Genomic DNA, 19,991 nt, shown 5'->3' with positions numbered 1-19,991 from the left:
GGTCCTGTATTTTCCCTAAGATGAGGTCTGAGCTTGTTTTGAATTACCTGGTTTGTTTTCTGAACGTATCCACTAAGATGGAATTTTATTTTGTTCTCCTAAGTTTCTTCAACACACAACTCAAAACTCCCCAGCCCACTGAACACAACCAGTTTATGGAGTAACTTCAGAAAGGGGTTTGCTGACCACTATCTCAAGACTAATGTAATTGTTTATTTAGGGAGACTTCCTCCACAACAACTTCATATTTGTACAACCCTGAAGAAAGGAAAAACACACTGCAAGAGTGAATACAGACTATAAACTCAATGTGATGTCACACTTGCATTAAATTACTCTTGAGCTATATTCTGAGAGTGGTAATATCAAGGAGTCCTCTCCGTGACAGTACCACACAAACTGGAAGAATTTCATCCACTTAAAAATAACTGCTGTTTTTCAAACATAGCTGTGAAGCAGACTGAAATTATGTAGTTTGCGCAGTGTCCTTAAATTTTCTAGAGGTAATGGCCTACAAATGTTAATCTAAAACATAGCTACTCTGCTTTCTTACTGTGTCTTTATTGCACAGGCAGAGAAAAAAAATTTTGTTGCCCTTGGTAAAACTACACTTCTTCAGTTTGTCCTATGGAGGTTTCCATGTGGGATATTGCTACTACTGGAACTCTGTCTAGACTTCACACATGAACAGATTGCTGCTGCTTGTCTATTCCAGTGCTAGAGTACTCTTTGGTATAGCTTTCCTGTAAGTTATTTGTAACAACCCCCACCCCCCAAACACTTGTAATCTGTTAGAGTAGAAGTTTAGAATGTCCAAGTACCTACTAGTTGAGATTATCTGCAAATAGGTAGGTTAAGTAATGTAGCTAGAGATCTTCAAGAGCAGCTGATCTTCCCCCTGCTTTGTCTTTCCTGTGTAGAATAAATACGGATACCTTTTTCTTTAGAACTGGTATGAAAAAATGTATGACATCATTGACTGTTCCTTTTACAGCAGACCACCGTCCCTGCCACCAAGGAGCTTGTAAGTGGTAAGACCAAAAGGGACTGATTTCTTAGTGTTAAGATTTTCAGAAAAGAGGTCTGTTGATTGATATGGTCCCAAAGATCCTAAGTTATATATGCACTTAGCTTCTTTTTAGCTTCTTTTTTCTTTTGAGTTAAAAAAAATAATAATAATTTGGTTACAACACACACTTTATTTTTTTCATCTTTATCAGATAAAGTGGATGCAAGATCAAACAATGTCAATCAGGAAATGGGTCAGATTCTTCAAGATTTAGGCGATGATGTTTACCAGCAGTATCGTTCTCTGACACGTCAGGGAAGTGACTTTGACTCTCAACCAGGTTTTTCCATCAATGTAAGTAAAGAATGTAATTTTACAAGCTGTGACCTGAATCGTTTATTTAGGAATCTTTACCCACCATAGTTAGTTTTTTAAGTTAAAACTTGACTTAAGCTTTCACTGTAGTCATTTCTAAGCAAGTCGCAGCACACTAGAGCACCTAGAGACTAATTCATTCATTACATAATTTTAGGCCACTGTTGTGACCCATTTGTTTACTGGTGTGAAGTGCAAGTCTTGTGTACTTGTCAAGAATCAGACTTTCAGATGTCCATACAACTTGAATTTTCAGCTCAGGGGGTGTAGTGGTACGTTGCTGTGATTGTAGTGCACATGGTCCTGTGTTCAAGAGTTGGTAGTAATGACTTCTATAAGCTCTGTAGCATGTGCGATAACTGCGCAACACTATAGCACAAAAATTTCCAGTATTTCAAGCTGGTTTGTTTTGCGTACAGGACATTGTCTGTCTTCAGGGACACTGACCTAGCTTTGAGGATTTCTGGGTTACTTTGCCTGTCTTGAGAGTGGCGGTGGTCAAACCATTGTTAGTGAGATGATGATCATTGTTGTCTGCATTTTTTTCCCACTGATCATATGTTTACTATGAGACTAGGCCTCTCCCAGCAGCACATTCTTGTTGATGAATGTCTGTCCTAAAGTACTGCTTTCTGCCATTGTTTTCCACAGGATTGGATTCAACTTGTACTTCATTGTGCAGATGTTCTTCATGTTTCAATGTTGCAGTCATCACATTTGGGTTATCCCTGCCAGGGTAGCCCTCGGCCAGCCCGAATAACAGAGACTTAGTATTTCTGCGTCAGTTGCTATCACTCCGGGACTGAAGTGAGATAGTGGTATAAAGTAAGGCAGCCAATGCCATTACATCAGTCTTTCTTGCCGTGGAGCTCGAAGCTGAAGCAGTTTGCATGAGTGCCGGTCGGTTGCTACCTGAGTTTTCATCTACCAAATTGAAGTCTTCTAAAGCTAAGTACTCCGTTGGGATCCCTTTTTCTTGCACTAACCGATGTCAGAAAACGTTAATCGTCTCGCCTGTGGAAAGTAAATACCACACCAAGATTTCAATTTTTAATGCGTCACTTGTTTAGGCCCATACCACAACGTCCCCTGCTGTCACTTCTGTGCTTTGTTCAATGCCAGAACTGTCTATCGTCGGACCCTTATTGTAGCCAGATAATTTTGTTTACAGTCCTTGAACTCCATGGCTTCGGTAAGCCATCCGACAGCAGATTTTCTGAAAAAACGTAAAGTGTTAAATAAAAATAAATTAGGACAACACAGGAGGCTCAGATGCAAGAAAACTTAACTAGTGTACACCAGGAGGCAAAAAACCATACAGTACAAGTATAGAATTCTGTCTAACATGATACAGGAAGTAAGCTTCATTATATACACTATACATTCAAGCTGTGTCCACCTCACTGACGTGGTCAGTCACAGGGCACCTACATCACTATAGTCTACAATATTCTATTCATAAGAAAGTGCTGAGGTTATACTTTTTAAGTTTTCCCATGAGAATAATACAGCCTTGCAAAGCACCTGGTCAGTTATAATGTCTTTCTGTAAATGTTATTCTTTCAAGGTTTCAGTCCTGCTCGAATACAATAGTCAGTTCAGTTCTTAATACGCTTCTTTGTTCCTCTCGCAACATTAATTTTAGCAGCTGTGCTGATAATATTCACAAGGCCAACTATCTCAGAGGAAGGAAGAAAACATTCAATGCCTTATACATTCATTTTCCTGACCCAGCAGATAATCATTAGTGAAAAACATAAGCTTGCTGAGCTGGCTACTGCCAGGGTCAGAGTTCAATCACACTGCAGCTCCAAAGCTTCAAGCAATTACATGTAAGAGCCTTCTTACTGCCATATTGTAAAATAGAATAAAATGCATTACATACTATTTGCTTTTAAACTAGCACTTCATATATGTTTAAGTATATATTTTTCTAACATTCTCCCTCCTTTTAATACTTTTTATTCTATTCAGAAACATAAACAACATCATATCGTTCCCTAGCCTTTTCCTCTTTAGGACTTTTTAACTAGGCAAGTATTTTGTTTTATATTTCAGAAAGAATTTCATTTGGAACTAATAGATCCAACTCAATGTCTTGGTACATAGTCTCAGTTACAGATATGTCAACAAATTCTCTAACTAATCTTTTCATACAGGGTATCCCGCAACAGACACATGCTCCTAGTATGAGCAAAATGACACAAATAGCAATCAAAATATTCATTAGGATTGAACCCCACCCACCAAATAGATTCTGGAAAAAGTTCGTCAGTGGGTTTGGGCCTGGTTCAGTCATGGCCGATACCTGCTGTATTACCTCTAGGTGGTCATTGATTTCATGCTTATTATCTGGTATAAACGCACAGCATTCTTCTTTGATAAGTGCGCACGTACCACCTCTCGCCGCTAGGGTGAAGTCAAGAGCCATTCAGTTTTGCAGCACTACAGTTCTCATCGCATTCATTTCATCAGTCACAAGTTCAAGAGCGGAAAACGTTGCATTACTCATTACTTCGAGAAGCTTTGACAATTTTCTCAGCTCCCAGATCGATTTGACTGCTCCATAGGCTGGGAATATTCCAGCCCAGGATAATAACACTGTCACGCAAGTCCATATGAGTCAAATTTTCTTTGTCCTTCACGGATGGATGGTCCTTCCAGCCAGCCTCGATCTTACCCACTGGATTAGCAGGTTTCTCGACTGAATTCCCAGTTCTTCGGGCTACATCTCTTACATTTCGTATCTTACCCAGAGGTAATTCTGCAGTATGCCTTATTGCTAGAACCAGATAACCCAAAAAACAACTGCCGGACCAATTCTCAGGTAACCATTTATATGCCTTTTTCTCACAAACAAAATAACAGTTTTCTACTTTAGTACTGATGCGGGTTAACTATGAATGAAACATTTTCTTGTCTATAACAGACAATTGTTTATGTAATTCAGGATTTTTCTGCACATCTTTTATCGTTGTTTTCATTAAGCTCAAATATGAATCATAATTTGTGCTACAACTAGTACTTTTATCTTTGGCCTTAATATAGCATTTATAAGATACTGTTATGTTACAGTTACTCCAACCAACTTGGAGTGTATCATTTTTATAGAAACAAACAATTCTTCTCTGTGTAATAGGCAAATACAATGCAATTTTGTCCTGTGATCTCACAGAACCTGTATCAAAAAGTACATTTTCCCAAGTCTCTTTTATCCCCAAGGGGACAGCGGACATCAAAAGTCCTCCATATGCTGTTGGTATAGCAGTACAAACCCAGCTGTTTGAAACGTTCATAGTCTCTACATATACACGCTTCATGGCCAGGTATGTGTTAAAGTTTGGATGCCAGTCTGTAGACAGTTCATCACGTTTTGTCAATTTCATTTGTGTGGTTATGTGCAGGAAAAACCACAACAAAAGGAAAGTCACCACAATCATAGTTAATAGGTGTATAATTAGCAAGATGGTTAAACAATATCTTCGGGGTTGGTTCGCATTTTTATTCACTTTGCTCTTGGCCATCCTGCCTTTGTCGTGTATCAGTTAAAAAATGTTTATCAAGCTGAAAATTCTTTACCGGTTTACAGTGCGTCAGATGGACCCAGGACGACCTCTCAGCAACCTTTACTGCAGTAGGCATTGCCAACAGTACCTGGTATGGACCTTCCCACTTCGGACTCGACCAGTTTTTCTTCTTGATGACCTTCAACCAAACCCAGGACCCTGGGGTCAGCACCGCTTCCGGTCTCGTTTGTTCTTTATCTGAAAAAGAGTTCAACTGCAAAACAGTCTTATTGGTTAACAATTTCCTCATATAATTAGCTAATGAGCTGTCAGCCTCCAGTTCTGCAGGCATGAGAGCTTTCCACTGTGGCACATAATGTGCCCTTCCAAATATCACTTCAAAGGGGTTCAAGCCCTTTACATTTGGAACTGTTCTCATGCTCAGCAGTGCTAAAGGTAAACAGCAAATCCAATTCTTCTGAGTCTCACTCATCAATTTTCTTAACTTACTTTTCAAAATTCCATTGTACCTTTCCACCAGTCCTGCAGACTGTGGGTGGTAAGCACAATGATTTTTCAAGGAGATCCCAAAGAATCTCCCAAGTTGTTGGATTGTCTGGTTGACAAAGTGTGTCCCATTGTCACTATAGATTCTTTCCGGTATGCCAAATCTAGGAATTATTTCTTTTACTAGGGCCTTTGCCACTGTTGCTGCATCCGGATTCTTAGTTGGAAAAGCTTCTACCCGTTTAGAAAACATGTCTATAATCACTAAACAGTATTTTTTCCCTTCACATTTATTCAGTTCTATGAAGTCCATATAGATAGTATGGAACGGATATGGTGGTGTAGGAAAACTCCCTTGCTTGGGTTTGAATGCTCCTTGTGCATGATGTTTATTACAAATGTGACATGCTGCACAAAATTTTTGTGTGTAATTCGTAAACCCGTATGTTTGGAATATTCTATTTACTAACTGTACCATCCCCCCTGTTGAGACATGGCTCTGCCCATGGCTCAACAAAGCTGCATATCTAAATAAATTAGACGGCAATATTGGCTTTTTCTCCTTGGAGATGTACAGTCCGTTTTCGAGGATCGCACCTCGTCTTTCCCATTTCTGTTTCTCTGCTTTTATAGTTAATGTCTGCATTGTTTTTAACATTTCCAAATCTAAAATCTCAGATGGTTGTAATTCCTCATTCAAAAGTAAAGTTTCTGAGTCTGAAGCTGCCTGCTTTGCAGCTGCATCAGCTCGTGCATTACCTTTTGAAATCGGATCCTGTTTCGTATGAGCTACACATTTACAAATAGCTACTTTGGTAGGTAACTGAATGGAATCTAATAAATTCAAGATAAGTTGCGCATGATTAATCGGTTTGTCAGTGGATGTTATCATTCCCCTGTTCTTCCATTGCTGCACAAAAACATGCACTGTAGAGAAAGCATACTGACTATCAGTATATATGTTCACACATTTCTCTTTCGCTAGAGTGCAAGCTCGTGTCAAGGCTATCAATTCTGCTGCTTGAGCAGAGAGGTTATGCTGCAGGGGTTGTGCTTCTGAAATCTCTGTGTCTGTGACTACTGCATATCCTACTAGATTCTTCCGTGTAGGACCCTTTCTGCCTGATCCGTCCACATAAAGTGTCACCTCGGCATCATCCAAGGGCATATCAGTAAGATCTTGTCTGGGCAAAGTTATTTGCTCAATTTCCTGCAGGCAACTGTGTGGTGTGCCATCCACAGGAGTCGGAAGTAACGTTGATGGATTTAATGTTGTACAATGTTCAATTACCATATGAGGTTGGCTCAGCAGTATGGTCATACAAGAAAGATGCCTAGCAGGAGACAGGTATGCTATTTTTTCTTGCAGTAAAATTATCGCGACTGCATGAGGCACACTCAAAGTGAGAGTGTGGAATAACACCACTGAGGCTGAAGCCTTTACTGCCATTGCAGCTGTGACTACTGCTTGTACACAATGTGGCAATGACCGTGCCACTGGGTCTAACTGCGATGAATAGTAAGCTATGGGGCGTTGCTTACTTCCATGTTGTTGCGTCAGAACTGACGTCATGTATCCTTGCTTACAATCTACGGTTTGGAAAAATCTTGTGGTAATTTGGAAGTCCTAAAACTAATGATGAAGCTATCAATTGTTTTAGTCTGCAGAAAGCTGTTTCTACTTCAGGTGTCCATTGTAATACATCTTGTGCTGCCATTGGTGTTTTAAATATTAAATCAGCCAATGGAGCAGATTCTAAAGCATAGTTCGGTATCCAACTTCGACAAAAATTTGTCGTTCCCAAGAAGGACATCATTTCCTTCTTGGTTGTTGGTTTAGGTGCCTGTAAAATTGCTGTTTTCCTATCCTCATCTAGTATCCTACCTTCCTTGGATATTACATATCCTAGGTATCTAACCTGTTTTCTCCAAAGTTGTAACTTGTGTTTGTTTACTTTGTGTCCTTGTGCTGCTAAAAATTTTAATAATGCTATTGTATCTTCCCTGCATTGCTGCTGGGTGGGGGCTGCTAGCAGGATGTCATCTACATATAGTAGAATCTGACTACCCCCTGGTGGAGTAAATCCCGCCAGGTTGCTAGCCATTTCTAGTGCAAATATCATTGGACTTTCACAATATCCCTGTGGTAGCCGAGTATAGGTATATCTCTTACCCTGAAATGTAAAGGCAAACAAATACTGGCTATCAGGATGTATAGGTATTGAAAAGAAAGCATTGCTTATATCTACCACAGTAAAATACTTTTGTTGTGGCTTTAAATTGTTCAATAAAGTGTGTGGGTCTGGCACCGTAGGTGCTCTAGGTATTATTGCATCGTTTACGGCTTGTAAATCCTGTACCATCCGCCATTCCCCGTTTGCTTTTTTAACAGGAAATAGAGGGGTATTACATGGTGAATCTAAAGATTCTACCAGTATCCCTTCCTTGAGTAATGCTGCTATTATAGGCTTAATTCCCTGCTCTGCATCCTTCCTCAAGGGGTATTGTCTTTTTTGTGGTCTAAATGCTGATTTTGGTGTAATGGTTACTGGACCTGCTGTCCGAATAAGCCCTACATCTGATTTCCCTGTTGACCAAAGAATGTTTGGTATATCGCACAAGGCTTTTTCTTCTTCTTCTAGCAAAAATGCCAATCAGCTGTCCTCACTGTGTTGTAAGTGTACAGCTGGACGCGTCTGCGTTGACCAATTCAATTTTTGTTTTTGTACTCCCTGCTCTGATAATTCCAAATCAGTTTGTTTCTCCCATCTTGTCACTTTTTCACCCAAGTCTGCCCATCTCACATTTTTATGTTTTGTCAAACTGACATGTGGCAGTCTGTTGGATTTGTACAATTTCATGATTTCCTGAGGTAGTGAACAGCTTACTACACTGTTACCCTCAGTATCCCAATATAAAGTTCGTAACACTAGTCTATTAGCCAGATTTTTGAACAATTCTTGCTCATATTCCTTATCGGGTCCTGGCATGCTACAGTAGTATAGAGTACAATGTAACAAATGCTGCTGATTAGTGTCAAGGGAGGGGACCTTACTGATGGCTACGTTCATCAGTTCTTCGGTTACTGCCCCTGGACCCATTTTAACTAGGTCCTGGCTGTACCAATAATAAGCCTCACCTTCCGGTCGCACCACAAAAGTGTCCATTTGTCTTTGTGCTTCCATACCCTGCATGGTAGGAACTACTGCTATGCCAAATATCTGCATAAGGTCTCTTCCCAGTAAATTTACTGGACATTTTGCAGAAACTACAATTTTACTTTTCTGGGTCATGCCTGAAACAGGGTCAGTTATTGCTATATCATGGGAGAGTGGTTCCCTATATAGCTGTCCATTTGCTGCTTTCACTAATATATAGTCAGGTGATTCAGAGTGTTCTGGTAACTTTGAAGGGTGTATCAGAGTTCGTGATGCTCCTGAATCACACAAGAATTTCACTTCCGTTCCTTCCACCAGGAGTGTAACTTCCGGTTTTGTGTCTGCCAAATAGAGCTCCAAGCTCAACAATGCTAAGTCTAAAACTTCATTTTCTTCATCCTCTACATTTGCTTGTACTTCCTCTATCCCTTCTACTACATTTACATTTCCTTTTTGTCTATTAACCTTTCCTGATGGTTTTTGATTGTCATCACTATCATATAGTCAGTCCTCATCACCTTTATCTTTTTCTTCTGTAGTCGCCTTTTTATTTAGCCTGCAATCCCTTGCTAAGTGTCCTTTTTTACCGCACTTAAAGCACTCACCTTTTTTCTTTCTCTCTTCAAAATCCTCTGACTTTTTGTCAGAGTGTTTATTCCCCTGGGTATTTTTCTTACCCTTTTTACTTGACTGTACTACAAAGACTTCTGCTCCGTCTTCAGCTGTGAAGACTTGCGTTTTCTTTTTCTTTTTACTATTGAAATGTCTTTCAGCATGCCTAGCATACTCCAGCAAGGCTTGTAGCCTACTTGTTCGGTGATCTATCGTGTGCTTCGTGATAAAGCTACTGATAGGGGCAATGCAGCCTTTTAAAAATGCATTTTTCAATTGTTGTTCATATGCGCTATCATTTGTCTGATTTTCAGGAATAGTCATACCACTATGGTTATTGAAACATTCCAATAATCTACTATAGTATCCATCTACAGTCTCATTATCTTGTTGTATGCATTGGTTAATGCAAGTCCAATCCGCTCTAGGATTCCATTTCTCAGAGATTCGGTCTGCAAGACCTTTCACTCTGGTGTCTAACTCTGCGTCACTATGTAGGAGTGGCTTAAGTTGTGCGTCACGAGCGTTCCAGGTGCCACAAATCGTGTGCCAGTCTGGACCTATAATTTGTCTAACCACTTTCTCTACTTCTTCCCCATTTAAATGGTAACTTAGTCTCACACCTTGTAAATCTTGTATAAACTTTTTATGATTAATTTTCGGATGAGGGATTCCCTCTGTAGCTTTCCGGATGTCTTCCGGTGTCCATGGTCTATACACTAGGAGAGTTGGATCCTGTCCTTCCTGTCCTGCCTGAGGGTTTGGTACCTTTATTAATGGACAGATTTCTTCACTCTTCTAGTGAGTCTCTCCCTATTTGATATAAATCTGTGTCCCTAAGTGTTTTACGTGTCCAGGACCTAGTTTCAATAGGTTCTCTAACGAATGGTTGTTTTATGCCCCTGCAATTTCAGGATAACGTGGAGGAGGACTGGCCTGTCCTCCTGCTTCATATCCTAAAAAGGGTATCGGAGGGGCCGTCGCTATTACTGCATTATTATCCTCTTTGTCTAAAAATAATGCTTTCGCATTTTTAATTTTTTGTTCCCTTCGGTTTACTTCCTCAATCCACCTATGTGCCTGAGGAATGCCTAACTGTCGTTTTTTTGCCTGACCTTCCGCGTCAGATTTAAGCTGTTTCAAAAGTTTAACTAACGAAATTTTGTTTAGTTTACCGTCAAATTCGTACTTATTAACCCATTTTGTGTAATACCTTACATTATCTGCTCGTTGTAATTGCATATATTTCGCGTCATCAGTTAGGGGCGGATCTCGCGATTTTTTAGTGCACTGATTTCCCATGTCTAAAGAAGACTGTTACGTAACCCTTTTCTTACCACGTGGTATCTTAGCTCCTTGCACAGTTTATCTAGAATAACTGCCTACCTTATTCTGTTTCCCTGATCTATGACAAAATATACATTAATTTTCAATGTCCCTGATCTGCACAACAAATCTATGACAATAACATTTTACTGTAACCTAGTCCCTTTTCTAAAACAGAAAAAAGGCAAAAATCTTCTTACCTGAGCCTCTTGGGTCCACCAGTTCGAGACCGCTCTTCGGCCACAGATCAGAAAAGTGGCCAGCCTCTTAAAACGACAATTCAGTCGGAGGTCTTTGTGCTTTAAGAAGAACCGTTTCGGTAGCTTCTCCTGCGCAGTATTCGACCACCGGTAGACTCTGATCTGCAGCTGTCGAGGGCTTCCAGTCCGAAGGACCAAACTGTTAAATAAAAATAAATTAGGACAACACAGGAGGCTCAGATGCAAGAAAACTTTACTAGTGTACACCAGGAGGCAAAAAAACATACAGTACAAGTATAGAATTCTGTCTAACATGATACAGGAAGTAAGCTTCATTGTATACACTATACATTCAAGCTGTGCCCACCTCACTGACGTGGTCAGTCACAGGGCACCTACATCACTATAGTCTACAATATTCTATTCATAAGAAAGTGCTGAGGTTATACTTTTTAAAAGTTTTCCCATGAGAATAATACAGCCTTGCAAAGCACCTGGTCAGTTATAATGTCTTTCTGTAAATGTTATTCTTTCAAGGTTTCAGTCCTGCTCGAATACAATAGTCAGTTCAGTTCTTAATACGCTTCTTTGTTCCTCTCGCAACATTAATTTTAGCAGCTGTGCTGATAATATTCACAAGGCCAACTATCTCAGAGGAAGGAAGAAAAGATTCAATGCCTTATACATTCATTTTCCTGACCCAGCAGATAATCATTAGTGAAAAACATAAGCTTGCTGAGCTGGCTACTGCCAGGGTCAGAGTTCAATCACACTGCAGCTCCAAAGCTTCAAGCAGTTACATGTAAGATCCTTCTTACTGCCATATTGTAAAATAGAATAAAATGCATTACATACTATTTGCTTTTAAACTAGCACTTCATATATGTTTAAGTATATATTTTTCTAACATAAAGATAAAGACAGAGACAGACTACACAGTTTCAAACCTACCGACGATGCTTTCGTTAAGCTAGTCAGTTCTCCGGTCCTCAGTGAGGCAATTACGCAGCCCCCGATGCTCACTTATGTGGATTCGCAGGCTGCTACCGAGATTCTTTTAGAGTCCGATATGCCGCAAAACTCTTCTTCAACTAAGCATCCTGCGGTCGTCTCTACCTTGGACGGGTCCATAGCCGCTGAGCAGGCGCTGGCGTCCGAGGGAATCTTTCGCACTACCGATTCACGACTCATACAGACATCTTTCGCGAGTACCGTTCTTTCAAAAATGACCAGGTTTCTAAGGCTCAGGGTATGAACCACACCCAAGAAACTGACCCAGTCTCGGGCACCTGCTTCCATGCCTCAGTCTCAAATGCTTAAAATGGCGGAAGACCTTATCATTGCTGATCAGGGGAAGCCAGGCTACCCCCTCCCAAAGGAAAAGAGATCTGTCCCCTGTAGTTCTGTCTGAACAAGTCAGATGAATCTGATGCATCTGAATATGAAGACATACAACCCCTCTCTACTTATGAGGATTCTGATGTGGAGGATTCCATTCCTTCAGCTTCTCCCCCAGAGGATTTTTTCTTTGGGGTAACCCTGCAAACCTTAAGGGAGCATTTCCAATGGGAGAGTCAAGACTACCCTCAGTCTAAAAAGAAACTCTGGGAATTCCTAGATCTTCCACAGCACAGACCCTTGGCCATCCCCCCAGTCCTGGATTTTGTGGAGGATGTTTTCTTGGCATCTAGTTTGACTCCTGACACACTCCCTCCACCACCCAGAAAACCAGACAGGTACTATAGAGTCGATGACTCTCTCAAATTTCTCTTTAAGAATCCTACTGCTGACCCTGAGGTAATTTCTCAAGGGTCTAAAGGAATTAAAGCAACCTCTGCAAAGAATCCCACCCCCACAGATAGGGATTCCAGAGCACTGGACAGATTGGGTAAAAGAGTATACACCTCAGCTACTCTTGGTATCTGGGCACAAAATTGTCAGTTCCATATGCTGAAATTTCAGCAACATACCCTGGAGCTCCTTGAGCAAAAGATGTCTTCCTTTCCTGCTTGGGCAGAATCTAAAAAATTGCAAGAGTTAATGCATTCTGCAAGTTAAGTAACTAAAAACGCCTTGGGCTGTGGTATTGACACTGTAGAAGCTTCGCAGGGCAGCCGTCACTGGATCTGTCATTAGAAGGCATGCATGGCTTTAGGAACAGCCGCTGCCAGACCATGTCAAATCTAAATTGTTGGATGCCCCCTTGAACAAAGATAACTTATTTGGCACTAAGGCAGAAGAAGTCCTGAAAAAGATGGAAGAAGAAGAAAATCTATGCAAACAGTTAAGGACTTCTTGCATCTGGCGCCCTATCCTCAGTCTATCCATTCGAAACACTTTCCTGGTGCTTCCAAAATTCAAAATGCTCACACTCCAGCATTTGCTATCCCTGCTGTCTAAGGGCGCTTGGCTAGCCACCCTAGATCTAAAAGAGCCTGCCTCTACATTCCTATCAGGGAATCTTGCAGGAAATACCTCCGTTTCAGGGCAGGATTTTAGCAATTTGTTCTCTGCGCTTCCCTTTGGCTTATCCACTGCTCCGAGTTTTCACAAAATGTCTGCTTCCGGCCATTGCGTTTTGCAGACAAATATTCAGATTTACCTATGCTTAGACTGCCTGATGCAGGCAGACAACTAGGAAAAGCTGCTCAAGCACCTGGCCTTTGTCACAACTTTTCTAACCTCCCTAGGGTTACACTATCAACGAAAATAAATCCAAACAGATGCCCACCCAAAGGATGATCTTCCTGGGAGCAAGCCTGGACACAGCATCCCAGATGGGCATACCTTACATCAGAGAAACAAATTTTCCTGACAGCCTACTTCTCTCAACTAGCCACCAAGCCCCAGCTGTCTGCAAGGAAAATCATGCAAGCTCTAGGGTTTATGGCATCTTGCATTCTAATTCCATATGCCAGGCTGCATATGAGGAAACTTCAGTGGTACCTAAAAAGCCTTTGGTGTCAACACACTCAAGACCTGGAAACTTTTCTACCTATAATTCCCTGCATCAGAAAAGATTTTCTTTGGTGGCCAACAGCATGCTTCTACAACAAGGGACTGCCTTTCTTCCCCACCCATCGCCACCCAGACCCTCACCACAGACTCATCAGACTATGCTTGGGGTGCACACCTGGACAGCAGGTGGCATACAGGGCCAATGGAGCCCACAGAAAATTCCTTTGCACATCAGTCAAAAAAAGATGGCTGTGCAGCCTGCTTGATAGCATTCAAGCCCCTTCTTTCTCCAGGGGCTCTCCTGATCAAAACAGACAACACCACTGTAATGTGGTACATCAAGAAACAGGGAAGGACTCACTCCTACCCTCTATGCAGGCTGGCCATGACCCTTTGGTACACAGCCTCTGTCATACAACTACACCTGTTAGCGCAATTCTTGCCAGGCTCTCTCAAGTCTCTGGCAGACCAATTAAGCGGAAATCTTCTGGACCCAACACTAGTGGCAGCTCAACAGAAGAACCTTCACCCTGATAACTCAGAAATGGGGAACCCTAGAGGTAGACATCTAGGCCTCCCACACCAACCATCAGCTCAGCAAATTCTGCACGGGGGCGGGGGGCATCACTACATGGCTTGTAAAGTGGATGCCCTGTCCTTCCCTTGGGTCAATCTGTTGGTCTCTGCCTTTCCTCCACTACCTCTCATCCCCAGGGTACTGCTCAAAATAAAGGAGGAAAAAACCAAGGACCACTCTGATAGCTCCAGACTGGCCCTGGCAGCACTGGTACCCCTTGCTGCGCAGCCTGTCACCACTGCCACATGGCATCTTCCTCAGATTCCAAACCTCCTGACTGAGAGAGAGAAGGGGAATTCATGCATCCCCAATTGCAGACCATCAATTTGGCAGCTTGGCTTATTCCCCAACTCCGAATCAATCTGCCAACCTCAGTTAACAGGTCTTAGATATCAGTGAAGCCAGACGCCCTAGCACCAGGAAGTCTTATGCTGACAAATGGAAAAGGTTCTGCAGAGCTAAAATTTCTCTCCTGGAAAGCTGCATTCCTTCTGGCCATCACTTCAGCCAGAAGAGTCTCTGAGCTGCAAGCGCTCATGGCTGTTGAACCCTTCTTCATCTTCCATGCTGACAGGGTGTCACTCAGAACTAACCCATCCTTCATGCACAAGGTGGTATCCAGTGTGGCTCTCAACCAGTCCGTTGATTTGCCCACCTTTTTCCCTAATCCCCAAAACAAGGGGTAAAGGATTCTGCACTCTTTAGATGTGCACATACAGCTCAGATTCTATCTGGACAGGACTAAATCCTTCACAAAGTTGGATCAACTGCTGGTTAGCTGTGCTGCAAGGGCAGAAGGCAAAGCCATCTCCAAACAAACCACCTCCAAATAGATAGCGCACTGCATCCATTTCTGCTACAAACATTTAACACCCCCCCCCCCAAGGGGGTCAGGATGCAGTCCACCAGAGCAGCCTCCAGTTATGCAGCTTTCCTCAGAGGAGTCCCCACCAGGGACATCCTGGAGGCTGCCACCTGGACATATATTCACACTTGTACCAAGCATTACCACTCCGTCTCTCTTCTCCAAATCCAGGGCAGGGTTTGCCTCTGCAGTCTTGTAGGGCATCCTAGCCAGCCCCTAGTTTCCTTTACTGCCTCCACCCTTTTCCTCAGCTTTGGAAATCAACCCAAATGTGAGGAGTGTAACAGTGAAACAGAGAACATAGTACTGTTGTGTACACATAATATAAATGTAGATGTTCAAGTGTATTCACTGTTGCAGTCCTGGATGTTCTTCGTGTTTCACTGTTACAGTCATCACATTTGGGTTATCTGCTTGCAGGTAGCCCTCAGTTGACCTGATTATGAAAGTCTTGGGTCCTGCATCGGTTGCTGTCTCATCTTCCATGACGTCAGGTAGTCGGGGGTATAAAGCATGCAGCCAATGCCATTACATCAGTCTTTCTTGCCGTGCGGTGCCCAAAGCAGAAGCAGTTCGAAAGTGCCAGTTGGCAGACTCCTGAAATTTTCGTTTTGGAGTTTCAGATCCGAAGTCTTCAACTAAGCTAAGTACCCCGTTGGGTATCCTTTTTCTTGCTCTAAACCGATGTCAATAAAAGTTAACAATTGTATTTCTTGTGGAAAGCAAATACCTCAAAGATTTTCATTTATACTGCATTCCTTGCTTAGTCCCAGACTACGATGTACCTCGCTGTCAGTTTTGTGCCTTATTCAAACTTCGTACTATTCGCCGTCGGTTCATTTTCACATCTAAATATTTTGGTACTCTGCTCAATTATCCAGAAAAGGCTTCGGTAAGCCACCCGAATACCGACATTCTAAGCTAGTCACCAGTTCGCCAGTACTCAGTGAAGTGCTTTCGCAGCCCCTGATACCCGCTACCTCAGATTCGCAGGGCTCTACTGAGACCCATTCGGAGTCTGGTATGCTGCAAGATGCTTCTTTGACTGTGGAACCTGCGGATGTCTACCTTGGATGGGTCTGGAGCAGCTGTGCATGCACCGGCTTCTGAGGGAGTATTCAGGCCTACTGACTTGCATATTAAACCGGCGCCATCTTCTTCGAGGCCTAAAACTCGATCCATGCCTAGAAAACAGACCGCATGGTCAGGCCCCTATGCCTAAAAAACAAGTAAGAATGGCTGAAGACCTTTTTACTCTAATCAGGAGAAGCCACCCTTCTCCCACTAAGAGACCTGGGACTGATTTTCCTTCTGATTCTTCTGATCAGGATTCTGAAATTTCTGTTTTCTCTGATGACCAGGAGTTGCCCTTATCTACTTATGAGGATTGTGATGCAGGGGACTCCATTCCCTATGCCTCCCTTCCAGAGGATTTCTCTTTTGGTGAAACCTTGCATACTCTTAGGGAGCATTTTCCGCTAGGAAAGCCAGGATTACTCTGGCCCCAAAAAGAGGCTTAGGGAATTCTTACTCCTTCCTCAACACAGGCCTTTAGCTATCCCTCCTGTACTGGACATTGTAGATGATGCCTTCTCAGAATCTAGCCTGGTCCTTTACACTTTACCTCTTGCTCCCAGAAAACCTGATTGGTATAACAGGGTACCTGACTTTCACAAGTTCCTCTTTAAAAATCCTACTGCGGATCCTGTGAACATTTCACAGGGACCCAAGGGCATTAAGGCTACTACTGCCAAAAACCCTGCTCCGTCTGTTAGAGATTCCAGGGCCCTGGATAGATGGGGTAAGAAGGTATACACTTTTGCCACTTTGGTCATTAGGGCCTTAAACTGACAGTTTCATATGTTAAAGTATCAGCAGCATATTATTGGATTGCTTAAACAGAAAATGACGTTGATTCCTGACTGTGCTGAAAATAAAGAATTACAGGATTTAATGCATTCTGCTGAACAAGTTGGAAAACCTACTTTGCAGTGTGGTTTTGATTCATTAGAGGCATCTTGCAGGGCTGCTGTCACTGGGTCTGTATTTAGAAAGCATGCTTGGCTTAAGGAGCAATCTTTGCCAGATCATGTTAAACCTAAATTACTGGATGCTCCCTTAAACCAAGACCGCTTGTTTGGCAACAAAGCAGAAGTAGTACTTAAATAGATGGAGGAAGAAGCTAAATCTATGCAAACTGTTAAAGATTTCCTGCAAGTACAGTCTTTCAGATTTAGTAGGTATTGGCTCTCTAATAATTGGTCCTTTCTCTTCCAGGACTTCAGTCCAAACCCAGAACCAGCAGAGCAACACCCAGGCTTCAGTCCCAAGGTACTCACAGGTCTACACAGTGTGGGGCTCCCACTTTCAAAGCTGGTAGTAGTATGACACCCCCTATGGTAAACTGTCACAATGACAACTTTAAACCTTCCAAGCCCTGCTCAACTGACTGTTCCTTTAGGGGGAAAGATCGCCCTGCATGCAAAAAACTGGGAACTCATTACCCAAGACCAAATGGGTTTTAAATATAGTTTCTCAAGGATACAGATTCCACTTCCACACCTTACCAAGCCCAAACGGTTGGCCAGACCTACCCCCAAGTCAGTGGGCAGAGGCTCAAAAGCAAGTTCTTTCTCTTCTAAGAATCAGGGCTATTCAACCTGCCCCAGAAGAAGAATGGGGGCAAGGTTTCTACTCAAGACTTCTCCTGGTATCCCAGAAAAGACAATTCCTGGCGTCCTGTCCTGGACCTCTCTATCCTAAACACTTTATTTATTATTTTATTTATTTAAATTTGTTGACCGGGAGTGTCCGACTGGATGTGGGTCCATTTTCAGCGGAGGCCCGGGGAGAAAAGCTCCACAGTAAAATAAACAGACAGTAGTTGCATTGGATTACATAGCGATTAACAATTTAACATAGAAGTTACTTAGAACATATTTATAGATGAAGAACATAGTACATCAGTAGACAACTAGAATCTTTATCTGTGAAGTACATAACGGGCATTAACAAAAAAACACTTTTTTGGTAATCCCAAAATTCAAAATGCTAACTCTTCATCAGCTGCTTCCTATGCTAGGCAAAAATGCCTGTTTGGCAACACTGGATTTAAAGGAAGCCTACCTGCACCTCCCAATAAGGGAATCTTGCAGAAGATAAAAAAAAAATACCACTTGGACAGTCAAATTAGCAGCAAAACCAGGTTGACGGGAAACAGATTTAATAAAAGTTTTATCTCTCTAGCGTTTCGGCCACAGCCTTCTAGGAGTACATAAACACTAAAAAAGACGCACCTTTTATACAAAACTTAAATACATCAATTAAATAATTAACTCGCAGTTAGTTACAAGAATACTTTCCAGTTGCATTCTTTGTTCATGCCCCTAGGGGCTAAAGTGTCATACTTTAAAATAAAAACAGTTTCTTTAATGCAATTTATCCTTTAAAGCCGTTTCATGACATTCAACAATTTGTTCCAGGACACATGCTTTTAAATCACATAATTTTTTAAATCACATAATATTTTAGTGAAAAGGTAGTAGATGTAATTAGATATTATTGGGATTTTCTTCTTCAAGGGAATAATAGTGTAAAAAAAGATTATAGATGCCCTCTGATATCTTATAAAAAAAGGTAAAAATATTAAGGATCTGATAAGTCCCCTACCGAGATTATTAAGAGAAGTACTTATGGAACTGTCTCTTGTGGTGGTTGTTCATAGGTAGATACTAGGCTATCTGCCCTAGGGCATTTATAAGCCTAGCCAGAGTGTATTTGGCTTCTGCTTCCCTATTAGATTAGCCTACTGTGCCTCTGTATAGTAGGTCACAGAAGGTACCCTTTTAAGATTAGTTTACTGTGCCTCTGTCTAGCAGGGACACAGGAGAGATCCCAGGGGTGAATTTGCAATTTCCCATCCACGTCAAATTTCGCTTGAAGAGGGTCAGCGAGGGGCTATGTCTAACATGAATTGGGATTCTATTCCAGAGTGAGGGGAGCCTCTGGGAAATGAATCTGTCCCTCCAGCATGTCCTGTTTATTTTTGTGCTGGGGTTTAGGTCCCTGGAGCATGTAGCTCTAAGGGACTTGGATTTTTTGAGGTGGAGCATGTCCATTAATTCTGGGTTTGACATGGCTTTATATGTCAGGCATAGATCGCCTCTGAGTAGGCGGTAAGAAACTGAGTAGAGCTGGAGTTTCTTTAGTCGAGCTGCATAGGACATCTGTTTGTAGCCCATGATCCTCTTGGTGAGGTACTTTTGGGGTGTCTCCAGTTGCTGCAGGTGTCGGGTAAGGTACATCCCAAAAGGGGCATTGTATTCAATTATGGGCCTGATGAGTGACGAGTAGAGGGGCACAATGACCTCTCTTGATCTAGATGCGAACCCTTTCATGATAAGGTGGGCTATATAGGTCTTTCTAACCACTTTGGCAACGTGATTATCAAAGGAGAGATTACTATCTACATTGGTCTCCAAATCTCTAATTACTACTTCTGTACTTAATGGATGCCACCTATGTGGTAATTTGTGGGCACCTTGTTTTTCCCAAAGGGGATGACTATGCACTTTTTAGCTTTTAGCTTGAGGCCGTGGTTCTGGTACCAAGCATCTGTCTCTGTGAGATCCTTTTGGAGGATGCTTGTGTCAGCTGGAGATTCGATTATGGCCCCCAGTTTGCAGTCATCTGTGAACTTTGTCAGCCATAATCCCCCCGTGTTAGCCTGAACCTCAGAGAAGTATATACCGAACAAGAGAGGTCCCAGAACTGAGCCCTGTGGGATGCCACTTGTAACTGGTTTGGATTCGGACATGGCACTTGCGATTCTGACCATGTGGGTTCTATCTCTGAGCCAGTTTTCCACCCATCTTGTGATCTAGGGGTTGATATTTAAG

The 19,991-nt window shown here is 42.1% G+C and overlaps 1 protein-coding gene across 1 annotated transcript in view; it reads left to right on the top strand.

Moving 5' to 3' along the window:
- HUWE1 (HECT, UBA and WWE domain containing E3 ubiquitin protein ligase 1) overlaps window positions 1-19,991 on the top strand; it is a gene marked incomplete in the record, with an annotated part of 5,008,559 nt that overhangs the window by 2,973,216 nt on the left and 2,015,352 nt on the right. The window contains 1 exon segment of the mRNA XM_044079288.1: window positions 1,221-1,363. Coding sequence (XP_043935223.1) covers window positions 1,221-1,363 — 143 coding nt within the window.

This window comes from Protopterus annectens, chromosome 8.part0, assembly GCF_019279795.1.
Source record: "Protopterus annectens isolate FY-2018-M chromosome 8.part0, PAN1.0, whole genome shotgun sequence".
Classification (NCBI taxonomy): Eukaryota; Metazoa; Chordata; order Ceratodontiformes; family Protopteridae; genus Protopterus; species Protopterus annectens.
This window is presented reverse-complemented; position numbering and strand designations above follow the sequence as displayed.